The sequence below is a fragment of the Equus przewalskii genome, chromosome 2 (genome assembly GCF_037783145.1).
Source record: "Equus przewalskii isolate Varuska chromosome 2, EquPr2, whole genome shotgun sequence".
In the NCBI taxonomy this organism is placed as follows: Eukaryota; Metazoa; Chordata; class Mammalia; order Perissodactyla; family Equidae; genus Equus; species Equus przewalskii.
In genome coordinates this window covers 116,797,786-116,815,030 of record NC_091832.1, presented here as the reverse complement: position 1 = coordinate 116,815,030, position 17,245 = coordinate 116,797,786, and the positions used below count along the sequence as shown (strand labels likewise).

At 43.5% G+C, this 17,245-nt stretch overlaps 1 protein-coding gene across 2 annotated transcripts; it reads left to right on the top strand.

Annotated features, from left to right (window-relative positions):
* Window positions 1-11,082: 11,082 nt before the first annotated feature.
* On the top strand, window positions 11,083-15,891 carry RPL34 (ribosomal protein L34). 2 transcript variants are annotated; one of them, XM_008509439.2, is made up of 5 exons: window positions 11,083-11,367; window positions 12,571-12,644; window positions 12,726-12,825; window positions 13,116-13,219; window positions 15,765-15,891. In XM_008509439.2, the coding sequence occupies exons 2-5, from the start codon at window positions 12,580-12,582 to the stop codon at window positions 15,847-15,849; spliced, it is 354 nt and encodes a 117-aa protein (XP_008507661.1). In that variant the 5' UTR covers window positions 11,083-11,367; window positions 12,571-12,579; the 3' UTR covers window positions 15,850-15,891. The 2 variants fall into 2 exon arrangements, with proteins under 2 accessions (XP_008507661.1, XP_008507662.1); XM_008509440.2 differs by having other exon boundaries at window positions 11,366-11,505.
* Window positions 15,892-17,245: the final 1,354 nt, after the last annotated feature.

The following is a 17,245-nucleotide window of genomic DNA, read 5'->3' as shown; positions in this document are numbered from 1 at the left end:
AACTATTACCATAACACCAAATAAAAGTATTACAATACAGATAACGCTAACAAAGTAAGAGAAAATTAATACATAAGAGCAAGAGATTAAAGTAGAGTATCACATTTGATCTGGGGATTGAAAAATAAAGTGAAAATTTTAACTTTAAAATGGAATCATCCATTTTCTTAATCAAGTGATCAAACTTAGCATCACTCATAGTGGGACAACCAGATATAACGTGCCTCCTGATCTGATGCAATAAGAAGTACACATCACCTAAGAAGTAGTCTTGCTAAAAATGTTTAGCATGAATCTAATCAAACCTCTGGACCTAATTTTCAGTTTACCAAAAGTATAGGAGATAAAAGGACTAGTTAAATGACCACATGAGGAAAATAATCAGACAAATTCAGAATGTGAGGTTTTCTACGAGACAACTGGTCTGGAGCTCTCAAAAGCCAACAATAGGGAGGGCCTGGTGGTGCAGTGGTTAAGTTCACACATTCTGCTTTGGCAGCCCGGGGTTCGCCGGTTTGGATCCCAGGTGCGGACCTATGCACTACTTGTCAAGCAATGCTGTGACAGGCACCCCGCATATAAAGTAGAGGAAGATGGGCACGGATGTTAGCTCAGGGCCAGTCTTCCTCAGCAAAAAAGAGGAGGATTGGTGGCGGATGTTAGCTCAGGGCTAATCTCCCTCAAAAAAAATAGTAAACATTGTGATAAAAAAGATACTGCACTATTCTATATGAAAAGTGACATACAAAACTTAACAACTAAATGCAATGAGTGAACCTCTTGAATTGATCTTCGTTTAAAATATATATATAAACTTTATATATTATTAATAAATAAAACATATGTATATAAAAGACATTCTTGAAACAATTGGATTAATTTAATATGGAATTACTATGAATTTTCTGAGGCACAATAATAGAATTGTGTTATAGAGGAGTTGCATGGTGAGTGTTTAGCAGGAAAGTGTCATGATGTCAAATTTACTTTGAAAATATATGAAGCAAATATAGCAAAATGTTAACAACTATTGAATAAAGGGAGAGGATATGTGAGTTTCATTGTTTAATTCTTTTAACTTTGATGAACGTGAAACTTTTTCATAATAAAACTTAGAATAAGTTGATTCTCTCCTATGGGTGATGTTAATGTTAAAAAATAAGAAAAGCATAGGCACTGAGCAAGTGGAGAAGGGGAGCAGGGAGGGTGACATCCTGGGCTGATGGGAAAGCTTAAGCAAAGGTACAAGGGTGGAATGCTTGTGTAGACTAGGGAGCTGTCCCTCTAGAGTATATAAAATTCATATCTGACACACCATGTGGATGATGAGCAAACCTCTACTGAGCAGCTGCTATTGTAACTGTCTCTTGTATCTTAAAGTTCTTTGGCTGACGGTGATAAAAATCAATTGAAGAAAAAGCCAGGACTCAAGAAGAACTAGAACCAAGACAGCTCCAGGGGTATAGAAGTCAATAACCAGTCTTCCCAAGGGGAATGGATCAGCTCCAATCCTTTTCCCTCTTTGGCTTACTCATGAGTCAATTCTTTTTTTTTTTTTTTTTTTTTTAAGATTTTATTTTTTCCTTTTTCTCCCCAAAGCCCCCCCGGTACACAGTTGCGTATTCTTCGTTGTGGGTTCCTCTAGTTGTGGCATGTGGGACGCTGCCTCAGCGTGGTCTGATGAGCAGTGCCATGTCCGCGCCAGGATTCGAACCAACGAAACACTGGGCCGCCTGCAGCAGAGCGCGCGAACCTAACCACTCGGCCACGGGGCCAGCCCCTCATGAGTCAATTCTTAGCGGAGAGAGTAACATCTAGACCCTAGCGTGTTCTCTTAGCATGGGTACTAAGGGATCAGTCCTTATTGGGTGGCATTCTTGCTCACCTAAATTCAACTCTAGCGAGTTCTATCCACTATTCTCTGAGCAACCCTTGAATCCTCCTTCTCTTCTTGTTTGTTGGCCAGAGTTGGCTTCTGTCACTTGCCACCAAAGAACCACAATACAATTTTCTGTCTCATTTTCATTTGTAGTTAGACCCTTGGACATTTCCCTGTCATACACTTCATGGCACAATCACTTGCTGTGGTTTACTTTTCTCTGATTCTTTGTGGTAGATATGAAACAAGGAGGTGTTTAAAAAAATGCTTTTTCCCTCTGGATTTGGTAGAGTATAGGAGTTAAGGATGGAAAGTATGGCAGGATAAGGGCATGAGATACACAAAGAGAAAAAGAAGAAGAAAAGAGGCAACAAGGAAGGCAGGGGAAGGAACCTGAGAACATTTTGGTGTTGGGGTAAGTTTGTTAAATACACTGTGGAGCTTCACCCTTAAGGAGCCCAGGACAAGTAGAAGCAATGGTTCGAGAGCTGGTACATCGCTGAAAAATGGGTACTGGGGGGGATAATTGTGGTTGAATGACAAGGCCTTAAGGATTTTTAAATCCTTTGGAGAAGAGAATGAACATATGCCAAGTCTAGGTAGAGCAGAAAGTTCCTCAGGATTCACGGCATCCACATTCTGAGCTAATGCTGCTTGCACCTCTAATAGTTAGGAGAATTATCAAGAAGAGTTTTGCCTTTTTAAAAAATTAAAGGAATAAATATTGCTTAGATAGGTGTGTTTTGGGGCTGGAGTTAGGAAATATAAAATGGTGAAGCAGGACATAAAAGTTTGGGGGAGATTTTGAGGGGCAAGGATTGTTGTTCCACTTATGTATTTTCAGCCCCTGGTGCTGGACCTGGCACAGAGAACATTCAAATACTTTTGAGTACACGCTTAAGTGGATGAATGAGTAAATGGAGTAGCAAAAACCAGAACTTGTGGGCTATTTTAAAGAATTCCAGAGATGCTACACATTTGCAAGGGTAGGAATGACTGTGGAGGGAACACTCTCACATAGTTCAGTTTAACTAAACATTTGTTAGACACACACTCTGCTCTGCACTGCACTTGGGAAGGACACAAAGATAAAGTACAGTCTCCACCCTTATAACTCACAGCCCTGCATGTGCACAGGGAGAAGTAAGTACATTAATAGCAATGATATACGAATGAAGATATCACATGGCAAGAAAGAGGTAAAACTAAAGTATGACAGAATGCGAAGGAGAACTCGTGCCTTGTTGGGTAGGAGAAGGTTAGCATAGCCAACACCGGGGATATGGTATTGGAAACACGCCTTGAGGCGCTGGTGGGATTTCCTATGACAGAAGCATTTCAGGAAGAAGAAATAGCAATAAACCAAAGCAGCGAGCTGAGAAATGCAGGCTATGCCTCAGGAGGACAGGTTGTGATCATATCAGGAAGGTCTTGAATGTGAGGCTAAGGAACCTGTGTTTAATCGTAGGTACTGGAAATCATTTAAGGTTTCTGAATGAGAGTTACATGGTTAAAAGCAGGGTTTGAAAGAAAATGAGTTTGCCAGACTTTTGACGACCTGGCTGCTCAAAGACTGGTTGAGGACCAGCAGCACGAGCTTCACCTGGGGGCCTCTAGGAAATGCGGAATCTCAGCCCCACCCAGACCCACCGAATCTAAACCAGCCGAGCAGCAAGAGCCCCCGAGATCTGTTTGCACGGTAAGCCTTGAGGAGCATTGGTGTAGCATACAGTGGAAGAGGAAGATTTGACTTAAGGAAACCAGGTAGAGGACTAGGCCAAAGAGTGACGACCAAAAATGGCAGCAGGAGACACACCAAGGCTCATGAGGTTGGCCCGAGAAGGCCAAGTCACGAACGCTGCAGAGCTTCCGGCTGGATGGTGATGGCATATTTCTGCCTCACTCGTTCTCCTTAGAGATTAATCCTCTTCCCTTATTCATTAAAGTCTGTTTTCTTTTGATACATTTTTCTTCTATTTGTTCCTCCTGTTCATTAGCTATCACTACTTCTTACTGATTGTGATCATAGGCCATAAAACATATGAGAACTTTTCTTGAGCCTCGTTCTTAAGGGAGCCAACGACTCCTGGGCCCCATGCTGGAGTGAAGAAATCACATAAAGAGACTAGAAGGGAGAAAGAAGAAAAGTGAGAATATCTTCTCTTGTATTTCAGGGTTTTCTTCCCCTCTGAGTTTAATACGAATCAAACAGGTGTGCATTCAAAGCATGCAAGTGTGTCTTCATCAGCTTTTAATCATCGGCTTCAAGAAAATTCAGATCTTTCTGAAAGGGGGGAAAATAAACAGCTGAGCAGTGTGACTCATTTACACTTCAAATATACTTTGAATTGGTTATTCCTCAATTAATCAAATGGCTGGTGTATCCCTAACGTAGTATAAAGTGACACGCTGTGTGAAATCAATTTTTCTTCCCAAAATCATTAAATCCAGTAGCCTGTGAGTACATCCCTGCTAATTCTGGTACCAGTCCTTTCATCCTCCATTAACTTTGGCACGCCTAACAGGCTGTCGAGAATAATTTCCCAGGACGTAAATAATTCAGAAATTAAAAATTAATAAATAATAACAGTGAACTACTGGGAAATAGGCTGGGTCAATTAGTGCGCTCTGCATTCTGTTTCTTCGCAGCAGGGGGGGCCGCCACATTCGTTACTTGAATCTTTCCTTGGATTCTGAGGTCTGATTTACAGCTCTTCATTACTGGATCCAGTCAGACGCAATTACCTCCATCACTATCTCAGTTCCTAACTTCAAAGAAATGAACGTTTTCTTGTCTGCTTTTTTTCTCCTTGCAGCAGGCTCAGCTTGACATCCCTGGAATTTCTTCCACGCAGACTAATTAATAAGTCTTCGACTTATCATATTCACTTCTCTTCTTTGATGTGCTACCTTAGTCAATCATCCCATTTAATTAGAATTTCAATGATAACTCTACTTATCTTGTGGCTAGATGTAAATTAAAATAACAGGATTTTAATTCTCTTTCGTATGGGGTTATGACATTTTGGAAGAAAAAGTTTCAACACAAACATGATACTATGTTATTTCTATGTGATGGTCCAGGAGCATTCTGCAAAATTATTTTCTTCTTACTACAAAACAGTATTGCTCTTGAGCAAGCAACAATGGAAATGCACTGGATTCTTCTATAGCATCATTTCACCAATTCCCTCACAAGAAAAAAATTTAATTTGCATAAATAAAAATCTTGATTTGCATAAATAATTGGAACAAGGCACAGGTCATGTTGCCAGCAAAGGCAGTGGCTATGTTTTGAAGAAAAAAAGTATCTCCAGAAAGTCAACCCTTTTAACCCTTTTTCCCTTTTCTGTCAATCCATTTGGTAAATTCTATAGTAGTTTCTTTTGACTTCTTCCCCAGAATACCACAGGGAGATGAAAAGGTTCTCCCCAGAGCGCAGCAAACATTAGTAAAGCACACGATATGACACTGATGTGCAAAGCTGGGTAAGGAAGGGAGGTCAGAAAGCAGTGTTTCATGTCCAGAAAACAATCCTAAGGCCAGTATTTATGAAGCTCCCACTGTGTGCCAGCCTCAGTCACATGCTTTACCTCTGTTAACCCTCCCAGCAGACTTGCAATAAAAGATTATTATCCTCATGTTTCAGATGAGGAGACAGTCCCAGCGAGGTTAAAGTTACAAAGGTAGCATGTGAGGAGGAAGAAATAGAGAAGGTGGGAGAAGAATAAGGTTTAAGTCTGAGTGTAGCATCTTAAGCTTTCCACGACCTGACTTCAAACTCTGCCTGCCAAATTCATGTTCTTTGTACTCCATTACATAAACTCGTCCAATATACCTCCAGGCAGTAACCTATGGCCATATTTTTGCATAATATATACCTTATTAATACATTGTTGATGGTTGCCTTAATGTCTATAGACATTGGCGGAACTTCAGTCATTGTAGTTATAAAGAGTGATCTCAATCATCATAAACACATTATTTTCAAAATAGTAAGTACAAACAGAAAACCATATACTATATATACTAGTTCTAGAACAAGAAAATAAGCTTTTCTCACATTTTCTTGTACTATTTTTTTCCCAGGAATAAAATGAATAGCTTTCTTGTTTGTTGCTCTAAAAAAGTTACTAACAATAGGAACATCAATGAGAATTTCACACAATTATTCTGTCCTTGATCTCTCCATCTTTCCCCTCCTCTACTCTCAATAACAATGTCCAATAAGACAACAAACAGAGGTTACAGTGAGCAATAGAAACTTATTTCATCAGTAATCCAGGAAACCACAGCGTTAATGCCATTTGGAAGCTAACCTTTCAGGGATTTAGTACAGTTGTTCTTTAACAATAGAACTTGCTTCATTTGCTACTTAAGACATGATTATTTAAATTAAAGTTAATTGGTTTCTTTACTCCCCTTTAGGGCTTTCGGCTCAGAACATTTCTATTAGAAAAATCTAATTTGTCTCAAATTCCTACTTCTAAATTCTAGAATGGTTAAAATGCTCTGATATTTTAACTCTTTGTAGCAAAAATTACCTCTAAAGTACAGCTCAATTGGCAAAGCAATTAAAGATGCAGGTGACACACTGAGCAAAAGGGTTCAATAGTAGCTCAGGAGACCACCCAGAGCTGCAGGGCAAGGTGAGCAGCTGTCTCTCGGGGCCTCTCAGAGGTTGAGAAAAGCTTGAGCCACTCCTGCTACTTTTCTTGAGGTTCCCAGTTTAGATTTAAAAATGAAGATATGCCAAAGCAAGATTACCAATATAACCTCATCTAGAAATAATACTAAAATTCCTAACTTCAAGCTCTTCTTGAATAGGGAGCTCAAGTTCAAATGCTCCCTCTCACCATTCCTTAATAGGCTCCAATGTCACTTATTCACTTAAAAAAATATTTTTGAGTGCTTACTCTGTGCTAGGTACTGCTCTAGGCATTGAAAACATACCAGTCAAAAATTTTTTTAAAAAAGGACAGAACTCCCTACATCATGGAGCATACTTCTAATGGAGACAGACAACATATAATAAACATAAAAAATAAATATATATATGTTAAAAAGTGGTAAGTGCAGGAAAAAAATAGGACAGGGTTGGGGGGAACTAGGAGTGCCAATGAAGGATAGAAATGCGCAATTTAAATGGGATAGTTAGGATAGGTCTCACAAAAAATGTGACCTTGAGCAGAGAAGTAAAGGAAATGAGAGTAAGCCATACAGATATCTGGGGGAAGAGCGTTCCAGGCAGAGAAATAGCCAGTGAAACAGGAACACAATGATGACTTTGTGCACATTAGAAAAGGTGCCCCACCTCCCCGTCCCCTCTATTATTGACTACATTAATTGATCTGAGGAGAAAATTTAAGTTATCACCTTAATAGATACCGAGAAGGAAATTAACAAATTCAACACCATTTCTGACCTGGTTAAAAAAAGAAAAAAAATTAAGAAATAGCAATCAATGATTATTTACTTAACACACGACCTAGCGAGAAACACTGGATGCTTTCCTGCTAAAGTCAGGAACAAGGCAGAAACGCCCATTATCTACACTACTATTAATATTGTGTTTGAAATATCAGCCAATAGAATTGACAAGAGGCATAAGAATTAGAAAGGAAGAGGTAAAATACCTGGATAATATACTTGGAAAACCTCCAAAATTAATAAAAGATTAAATGCCAATAATAAGAGAATTCAGTAAGGTAGCAGGATATAAATTAATAAACAAAAATTCATAGCTTTCAGTAAAAAGAAAATAGTTAAACAGAGTAGTGGAAAAGAGGATGACATTTACATTAGCAACCAACAGATAAAATACCTAGAAATAAACCTGACAAGGAATGCATAAAACCTCTATGAATAAAACTTTAAAAATAGAGATGAATAAATAGAAAGACATCCCTCATTCTCGGATAAGATGCCTCAACATCATAAAGAGGTCAATTACCCGCAAGTTAATATGTAAATTTAGCGCAATAAAAAATACCAACAAGGTTTCTATCAGGAGTTAAACAAGTTGATTCTAAAATTTGTAAGTGAGTGGATATGCAAGGTCTAAAATTATTTTTAATTTTTCATATAAAATATCCTGAAATCTATAAAAAGCAATCAGGCACATAAGAAGAAAACAAAAACCAAGAGAAATATCAGACAATAGAAAGACATCCATAGGGAATTCAGATAATGAATTTATCAGTCACACAACATTAAAATAATTATGTTAAATATACTCAAGCACTCAAGGAAATAAAAGTCAAGATTGAAAATTTCAGCATAGAAAGGGAAGTATAAAAAGAGAAACAAATGGAAAGCTTAGAACTAAAAATTACAATAGCTGAAATTAACTCATTGGATGTGTTTAATAGCACATTAAATATACTGAAGAGAGAATTAAGGAACTGGAAGATAGATCAGAAGAAAACTGAATGAAGCATGAAAAACAAAAGGACAGTAAATACTAAAGAGAGGGTAGGAAACTGGGGTGGCTTTAAAATAGTCCTAAAATTATTGACACTCTATCCATCAAGAGGTTAGGATACACCTCCACTGCCTTTGAATGTTGGTGGGCTTGTGTGATATTGTGATTTATAATAAGAAATACATATTTGGTCTGCCTCCTGTTTCTGATACAGAGCTCCTAAAACCCTTGGAATTTCCCAAGCAATGAGAGCTGTAAAGGTGTCTTTTGTTGTACTAAGAAAGTGGCTTCTGAACTGTGCCTAAGGGTGGAGGCTGGTTGCCAGAAGAACCAGCCATGTGACTAGAAGGTCGGAACTTTAGTCCTACTCCCCCTGATTTCCAGGGCTGGAGAGGGGCTGGAGGTTGAATCAATCACCAATGGCCAACAATTTAATCAATCATGCCTATGTAATGAAGCCTCCATAAAAACCAAAAAGGAGGAGTTTAGAGAGCTTTCAGGTTGGGGAACCAGAATGCTTCCTTGTGCCACTGTGCCAGGCCTAAACTCCATGGGAACAGAAGCTCCTTTTTTCAGGACCTTGCCCTATGTATCTCTTCATCTAGCTGTTGATTCATATCCCTTAATCTCCTTTGTAATAAATAGTAATCTCACGAATAAATGGTTTTCCTGAGGTCTGTTAGCTGCTCTAGCAAATTAATCAAAACCAAGGAGGGGGTTGTGGAAACCTCTGATTTATACCCAGTTGGTCAGAAGCAAGGTAACAACCTGACTTATGATTGGCATCTGAAGTGGAGGTCAGTCTTATGTGACTGAGCCCTTAACCTGTGGGATCTGATGCTACCTCCAGGTAGATAGTGTCGGAATTGAGCTGAATTGCAGGACATCCAGTGGTGTCAGAGACATGCTTGGTGGTGGGGGAAAGCCTCCGTACATACATACACATTTGAATTGGCGACCAGAACCTTAAGCTTTGATAGCTTTGAACAACAGGGTATGGTGGAAGTGATGCTATGTGACTTCCAAGGATAGATCATAAAAGGCCATGCAGCTTTTGCTGGTTCTCTTAGAATGCCTTCTTTCTATACAAATCAAAACTACACTGAGATATCACCTTACACCTGTCAGAATGGCTGTAATTAACAAGATGAGAAATAACAAATGTTGGAGAGGATGTGGAGAAAAAGGGAACCCTCATACACTGCTGGTGGGAATGCAAACTGGTGCAGCCACTAAGAAAAACAGTATGGAGATTTTTCAAAAGATTAAAAATAGAAATACCATAGACCCAGCTATCCCACTATTGGGTATTTATACAAAAAGAACATGAAACCAACAATTCAAAGAGATTTATGCACCCCTATGTTCACTGCAGCGTTATTCACAACAGCCAAGACGTGGAAGCAACCCAAGTGCCCATGGACTGATGAATAGATAAAAAGATATGGTATATGTATACAATGGAATACTACTCAGCCATAAAAAAGACAAAATCGTCCCATTTGCAACAACACGGCTGGTCCTTGAGGGTATTATGATAATCGAAATGAGCCAGACAAAGATAAACACTGCATGATTTCACTCATATGTGGAAGATAAACTAACACATGGACAAAGAGAACAGATTAGTGGTTACCAGAGGGCAAGGGGGCCGGGGGTGGTGAAAGGTGTAAAAGAACACATCTGTATGGTGATGGATAAAACCGGACTGTTGGTGGTGAGCATGACGCAGTCTATACAGAAACTGACATATAATAACATACGCTTGAAATCACACAATGTTATAAACTAATATGACCTCAATAGACTAAAAAGAGAAAGAAGAATGCTTGCTTTCTACACTCTCGCTGTGAGAAGCGTCCTCCCAGGACCCAGCCGCCGTGAGAAGTCCCAGCCCAGGGCGAGGCATCTGCAGGTGCCCTGGCTGCCAGCCTCTGGAGGAGCCTGGCCTTCACCGCATGCCAACCCAGGCGCTAAGTAAAAGGTGTTCAGACGACTCCTGCCTCCAGCGGTTCAAGTCGCCCCCGGGGGAGGCGCCGTCACCAGCAGCAAAGACAAGCCATCCCCCTGCCCCTGCAGAAATTCCTGACCCACGGGGTCCACGAGCACAACAAGGGAATTGCTATCTTAGGCCATGAAGTTTGAGATGTGTTAGACGGCAACCAATACCCAGAAGAGACCCAGAGCTACCAGGACAAGAACACGGTGTGAGACTGGGGTCCCCGAAGGAGAGAGGAGAGCGGGGCAGGAGCAACAGTGGACCAGGGAACGGTGGAGCCTTCCTATACACTCACGAACCACGTCAAGATACAGCAGAAAAGCTCCTAGAACCCCACGGAATAAATAAACAGAAAAGCACGCCTAAGCTCATCATAGGAAAACTAACGGAAACCAACCCTAAAGAGAAAATGCGCCAAAAGACAGTCAGGAAAAAAAGAGCAATTCCCTTGAAAGGAGCAAAAATAAGAATTTGACTTGTCAACAGACCATGGAAGCGGGAAAACAATACAGCAGTACTTTCTAAGTACCAAAGCCCCCAGTACATAGTTGTATATTCCAGTTGTAGGTCCTTCTGGTTCCGCTATGTGGGACCCCGCCTCAGTGTCACCTGATGAGCGGTGCCCTGTCCGTGCCCAGGTCCAAACCGTGGGCCAAGCGCACGAACTTAACCACTCCGCCACGGGGCGGCCCCAGAGCTAGCGCTCTTCAGGGTAAACGTGTGTAGCGCCCGCGAGAACAAAAATAGTTGACATGCCACCTCTGCCCTCTGCAGCTCCTTTGTCGCGTGGGTTTGTTCCCACAGCACTTTCCAAAACGTCTCCGCCTGGCGCTGCGGTGGATCGCTGAGGCGCACCGGGCCTGCGGACAGCGCGCTGCGGCTGCCGTACAACATGGCGGCGCTCTGCATCGCTGCCCACCGAGGGGGCTGCGCGGCTTCCGTACAACGTGGCGGCGCTCGCCACCACGACTCCCGGTCCGACGCACTTCCTGTCCTGCGCAGTCATACTTGCCCTTTGAACTCACAAGCGCTTCCTTTTTCCTCTTCCGGGGACGGCGTCTAGAGGTATGGTTGGTTTTTCCTTTTCCCTATGGGTACTCTCTTTACAATCGGCCGCCATCCGGGAAGTTGCAGGAGCCGGGGTTTCTCAGGCGTAGTGTTTTGAGTTGGTGCGACGGTCAGGGCTCAGGAGGAAGGCTGGTGGTGAGCAATCCCCTGTCTTTTAGCTTCAGACAACCTCAAACCAGACCTCCTCTCCGGAGCTCTGAGTGGCCACAGCTCCCCCCGGGGGCTTTGCCGCTTTGGGAGGCCGGCGTTTGGAAGAGTTGTGGCGCGGCCGGTGGGAGTCTGGGAAATCGCGGACCGTTTCCCTGTCTTAGGCCCACGTTTTCACCCCGCGCCGGCAGGTGTCCTCAGGCTTCGGGAGGGCGGCCGACCGGCTGTTCGGGGCGTCGTTTCAGAACGCCTGCTTTCCCCCGGCCGGTAGCGCGGAAGGCGGGCCGTGTTAATGGGGAGCTTTCCGGCTGTCCCGGTGTGGGTGTGGGTGTGGGTGTGGGTGTCGGCCGGTAGTCAGGAGCTCGGGGCGACGAGGGAGGCTGTGGTGTGCGGCACGGCGTGCTGTGACGAAGCGGGTGCGAGGTTGGGGATGAAAAACGAGGTTGAATCGCGCCTTCTCTGTGTCGTCGTCTCGCTGTGGGTAGTTCACTGAGAAAACGAGTCGTTCAGTTGCGCCCTGTAGAGGCGGTTTGCTCAGTAACGTCGTTATCCCCAGTCGGTGAGCGAAACAGCAAACCCAGGCAGCCGCTGCAGTCCAGGGGCACTGGGTCCGGCGCCGAAGCGGCTGTTACCTGGCGCTCGACTGGGCCCAGGCTCTGCTTCGGCTCGAGACGCCGCGCGCTGTCGCCAGCCCCGATGCCGCTGTGGAGGAGCTGGGCCTGGGGGAGGGGGGGCGGGCCCGGAGGACGGTGCGGCTGAGCGGGCGACTGGGTGCGGGGCGGCGCCCGGACAGTCAGGCTCTGGGGAGGGAGCCGGAGAATCAGAGTTTTAACCCAGCGCCGCGTTTCGTTGCCATCAGCAAAGAAGGCGTTGCCGCTGACCACTGAGCTTCAAATGTGAGCAGCTGTAGGGCAGGGGGTGCCTTTCAGAAGGGAAGGCTGTTACGTGTAAGAGTGTCCGTGGATAAGGTGTAAGTCAGGTGGTGCTGTTTGAAGGTCCGAATTTTTTATACGGTGCAGCTTCATTGACTTGGTTCCGTTCTTCTCGGTTTAGGCGTTCAGAATGGTCCAGCGTTTGACCTACCGCCGTAGGCTCTCCTACAACACAGCGTCCAACAAAACGAGGCTGTAAGTGTCCTAAGATTTGAAGTACGTGTTGTCGGTGATGCTGCAGGATGCTTAGCGGTTGCCTGTCCTCCCGCTTCCTAGGTCCCGAACCCCTGGGAATAGGATCGTTTACCTGTATACCAAGAAAGTTGGGAAAGCACCGAAGTCCGCGTGTGGCGTGTGCCCAGGCCGACTGCGAGGCGTGAGTAAACCTCTTGCTGTGGGTGGCGTAGCCAGGGTTGGACTTTGCAGCGTCGGTTCCTTGGTAAGGGAATGAGTGACGGTGAGGTCGCCACGGGAGGGTTGGTGATCCAGTCTGTCCAGAACGCAGGCCTTTAAAGCCTCCGTGACAAGTCCGGGGAAGTGCCTTTCGGTAAATAGCGCGCTCTTTGCCTTTGTAACTTGGCTTAGTGTTGCTACCACCTCTCAGAAATCTAGAACTCCGTTTCTGTTAGAGCGGCGCAGAATAATCTCAATGTTTTCTTTATGCAGGTTCGTGCTGTGAGGCCTAAAGTTCTTATGAGATTGTCTAAAACGAAAAAACACGTCAGCAGGGCCTACGGAGGTTCCATGTGTGCTAAATGTGTCCGCGACAGGTAAGTATAGCTGTTCGATCGTAGGGGCTTTCTTAAGGGAGTGTGTGTCTCTTACACTGCATGCTCGATATTATTAGAAGACTGGTGGAAAAAATAACTTATTTCAGCAAAAGTTGCATGCTTTAGAATTCTTCCTCGACCAGGGGCGATTGGTGCTGTATGAACTAGTAAATGATAGTAGGTCACATGAATTCAGTTACAATTTGGGGGCATCTTTGTGCTAGATGTAGAGATTTAAAGGTCCTTGGTTTGGGGGGAGGCGGGTAAGAAACAGTGGTTTGGTCAGTGGGGTAGCTGGAGGTGGAAGGGCTTCAGAGTAGTTTTTGTAGCTACAAAACAGCTAATGTAGTTCTAGTGTGGCTGGAGCAGGGCGTTATAGGAGGTGAAGGTCAAGAACAGTAGAAAAGTCACAGATTGTGAAGGGCCTTCCAGGGCAGATTTTTAGGGTGATTCTTAAAAATGTGGGAGTTGATGGGTTTGAGCAGATCATGGAAACCTTTGATGTGCCGGAAACCAAAGTGCAGCGGATGGATAGTGAAGTCGTTCTTCCAACAAAGGCAAGTGCTGGGAACAGCCTCTCTGCTTTGTGAAGGCTGAGGAAGTGGCGCCTGCGTGAGACCTGAGAGACCTGAGGCCGCCGGGGGGAGGGTTATCTGGAGAGGGGTGTTCCAGGTAGACCTGGGTCTCTTGGATGTGCAAAGGAATTGGTGGTAGTGGCGGAGGAGGAGAGGAAGCAGTGGGCTTTATGGTGGTTGTGTTTACTGAGCATCTTTATGATAAGTGCTGTCACAAGTCCGTCAGGGAGATGTTTCTGTTTCTCTCATTTTTTGTGAAGAAACCAAGGCTTGTTGTGTCAATTCACATAGCTGGTAGCGCATTCATTCTCGGTTTTATTGAGATCTTTGCTCTTAACCCCACTGGCTGTATTAACTTGCCTCCAAACTCCTAAGTGGGAGGATTTGAGAGGTGATTGGTCTTCACAAGTGAAGAAATTGGTTGGAGGAGTGGTTTGCCTCCAGTTTATTCAGCCAGCTCTGTAAAGGGGTTTGGTTTCTAAACCAAGTGTGACATCAAGCCTTGCAGGCCCATTCTGCCTTTCAGGAGTTAATTTGTAAGGGGATGGTAGGGCATGTCACATTATACAAATACAAGATAAATATAACTTCCATGAAGTAAAGGGAAACTTAACTATGGTTGAAGTTCAGAGGAGAAATTACTTCTAAGTAGTTGAGAATCTGGGGATGGTATTTGAGGTGGAACCTGAAAGATGGGTAAATTTTGGACAAGAGGTTGAAAGTTCAGTGTTGCAGGCAAAGGATGCATGTGGTGGTTTTGATCTGGCACATTAAGGATGTGAAATGAAGACTTGGAAAGGTGCATCGGAGGTGAGTGGGTCATGAGTTTCAAGCTAGAGGAGTTTGGCTTTTTACCGGTCTTTGGTTCCCAGACTTTGCTAAACACAGCTTGGAGATGTTTGTTAAAAATACAGTTCTGAGGCCCTAGTGCCTGGAGGTTTGGATGTAGATCCCAAGGGTGGCCTGTAGATTAGCATTAGCTGTGACACTGAGGGGGTCTTGTGGTCTTTGCTCTGAGAAAGTTTAGGAAATTTTTAAGGATCCTGAGTAAGAGTGGCATCAGTTGTATTTCTGTAATACGATTAATTATATCAGATTTGAAGGCGTCAGAAATGCCAGGGTTTTGAGGCTGGGTTATTAGATAACCAGGGGTACCAGTTGGGAACATAGGTGGACAAGTGTCTATGGAATTAAAAGAGTGCTTTGTCTCTGGAGGGAACTGGTTAACCTGGTAGTGAGCACCTGCTGTTGGCCTGGTCCGGTGCACTGTAGTCATAGTGATCTGTAAATGCACTTGCTCTCTAAGTGGAGGGTCGGAGTACAGGGATTGCGGATCCTTCCAAGTTCAATCTTTGTAGTAGAACTCTGTGAAACAGGCATGAACAGGTTTTCCTGTACCTCTTGACGGAAACTAACTTGCCCAGGATCACACAGCTAGTACGTGGCAGAATTGGCCCCAGAACATAAGGCTCTAGAAGCCTTGCTCTTGATAAAGTGCTTGTCGTTAATATCTTTAGCACTTCATTTTGGGTCCCAGCACGTAATTCCTTCCCATGTTTTTTTACTGAAAAATTTGAATAATGTGGCTAAAACATTCTAAGACATTTTGCAAATCAGGTAACATCACTTGTCAGGATTCTGTTAATGCAATGAGGTTAAATGACAGTGGCAGCAGTCTCTTGGGGGGCGATTTTAGAGTCGATCCTGGGTGTGAAGAGGAGGGCAGGTACTGCTGGCGTGGAATTGAAGAATTATCCTGCTTTAAATGCCAGTGTAGGAAGGAGACCTTGGGCTGAAAGGGTCTGTCTTTATAGTTTGAGGTCTTCAGTTTTCAATCTGTACTTGTTGGTTTCATGTACTTTTCTGGGTGTCCTCCCTGATTGCTTTGCTCAGTTCTTTTGTGGTACTTTTCCTGCCTGTGTTAAATGAATGGTTTTTTGTAAAAGTATATTTAATCTTTTTCTTTCTAGGATCAAGCGTGCTTTCCTTATTGAGGAGCAGAAAATCGTTGTGAAAGTGTTGAAGGCCCAAGCACAGAGTCAGAAAGCTAAATAAAAAAATGAAGCTTTTTTGAGTAATAAAAAAGTCAAAAGGCTTGTTCTGTTGTTTCTGTTGTAATTTGTTGGTACACAGATTTGGTTTCTATGTGGTATCTAGAGAGCCCACAATTTTTAGTTGGTTGCTTTTTCTAAAAGACGGTAATTAGAGGTCAGTGATTGCTAGAATCTTTTGATGGTAGCTGTAGAAGACTTGGGCACTGAGAACAGTGGCCCTTGTGTCCAAATGTTTCTTTTGATACCACTTGGATCATTTTTTCTTCAGCACCAAAATCTGTAGGACAGAAACCATGGTGCTCGACACATTATTTGGAATGGAACCTTTTTACACCATCTTCAAACCCTCTGTTTGCTTAGTTCACTTTAATTCAAGAATGGTCTGTTTTGGGAGAGCTCAAATTTCTTTTTTGGTGAAGAAGATTGGCCCTGAGCTAACGTCTGTTACTGATCTTCCTTTTGTCTCCTCAAAGCCCCAGTAGATAGTTGTACATCCTTTGTTGCAAGTCCTCATAATTCCTCTATGTGGGATGCTGCCTCAACATGGGTTGGTAAGCAGTGTGTAGGTCCGCGTCTGGGATCCGAAGCAGTGAACCCTGGGCCGCCAAAGCAGAGCATGTGACCTTAACCACTGGGCAAGCCTCTCAGACAACCTTTAATGTAGCAGTATATAAAGATTTTAATAATCTCATTCCTACAGTGCTTAGACTACCAAGCACCCTCTAAGTATTCTACGTACAGAAGCTCAGTTGCATTGTCTTCCAAGACCGTTTCTTCAGGCCACTTCAAGCTTATTTGCCAATCTCAAGGGAGCCCCAGGCTTTTTGCACAAGCCAAGAAATCTAGAAGCCAAAAATTCTGGAGAATTTGTGTTAATTTTGACGCTTTTCCTCAATTTAGTCATTTTACTGTGAACTGGCATGAGGTAACTTAAATGTCCTATGCAGCGGAGCATTTCCTCCTAATTGTAATAAATGACAGTGCCCTTTGGAAGGAAAAAGGCAGAAACTCTGGCCTCTTACCTGCGTTGTACTGCACTGCCAACCAACTTGTTCTTGGTAGGCACGATTTTTAATCTTTTGCATGAGAGGAAACGCATCACAGAACTGCTGAGTGGCTAGGCTATTTGGACTCAGCAGGTAAGAATTTCTTACTAAGGACAATACCTGATAGCACCTCCATAGTGATAACTGAATTTGCCGTGTCGTGTGCCTGACTCTGCAAAGCACTTAGGTCTTCATTGAGTCTCCCAATAAATAGCCTTATGACACCTTTTCTCCCACTTTGCAATTGAGGGAGCTGAGGCCCAGAGGTGGTGTGTGTTACCCACCACCCTTTGTGGTGGGAGGGCTTTTGCAAGTGGTGTATTTAGTGATTTGAAATCGAATGACTATGGG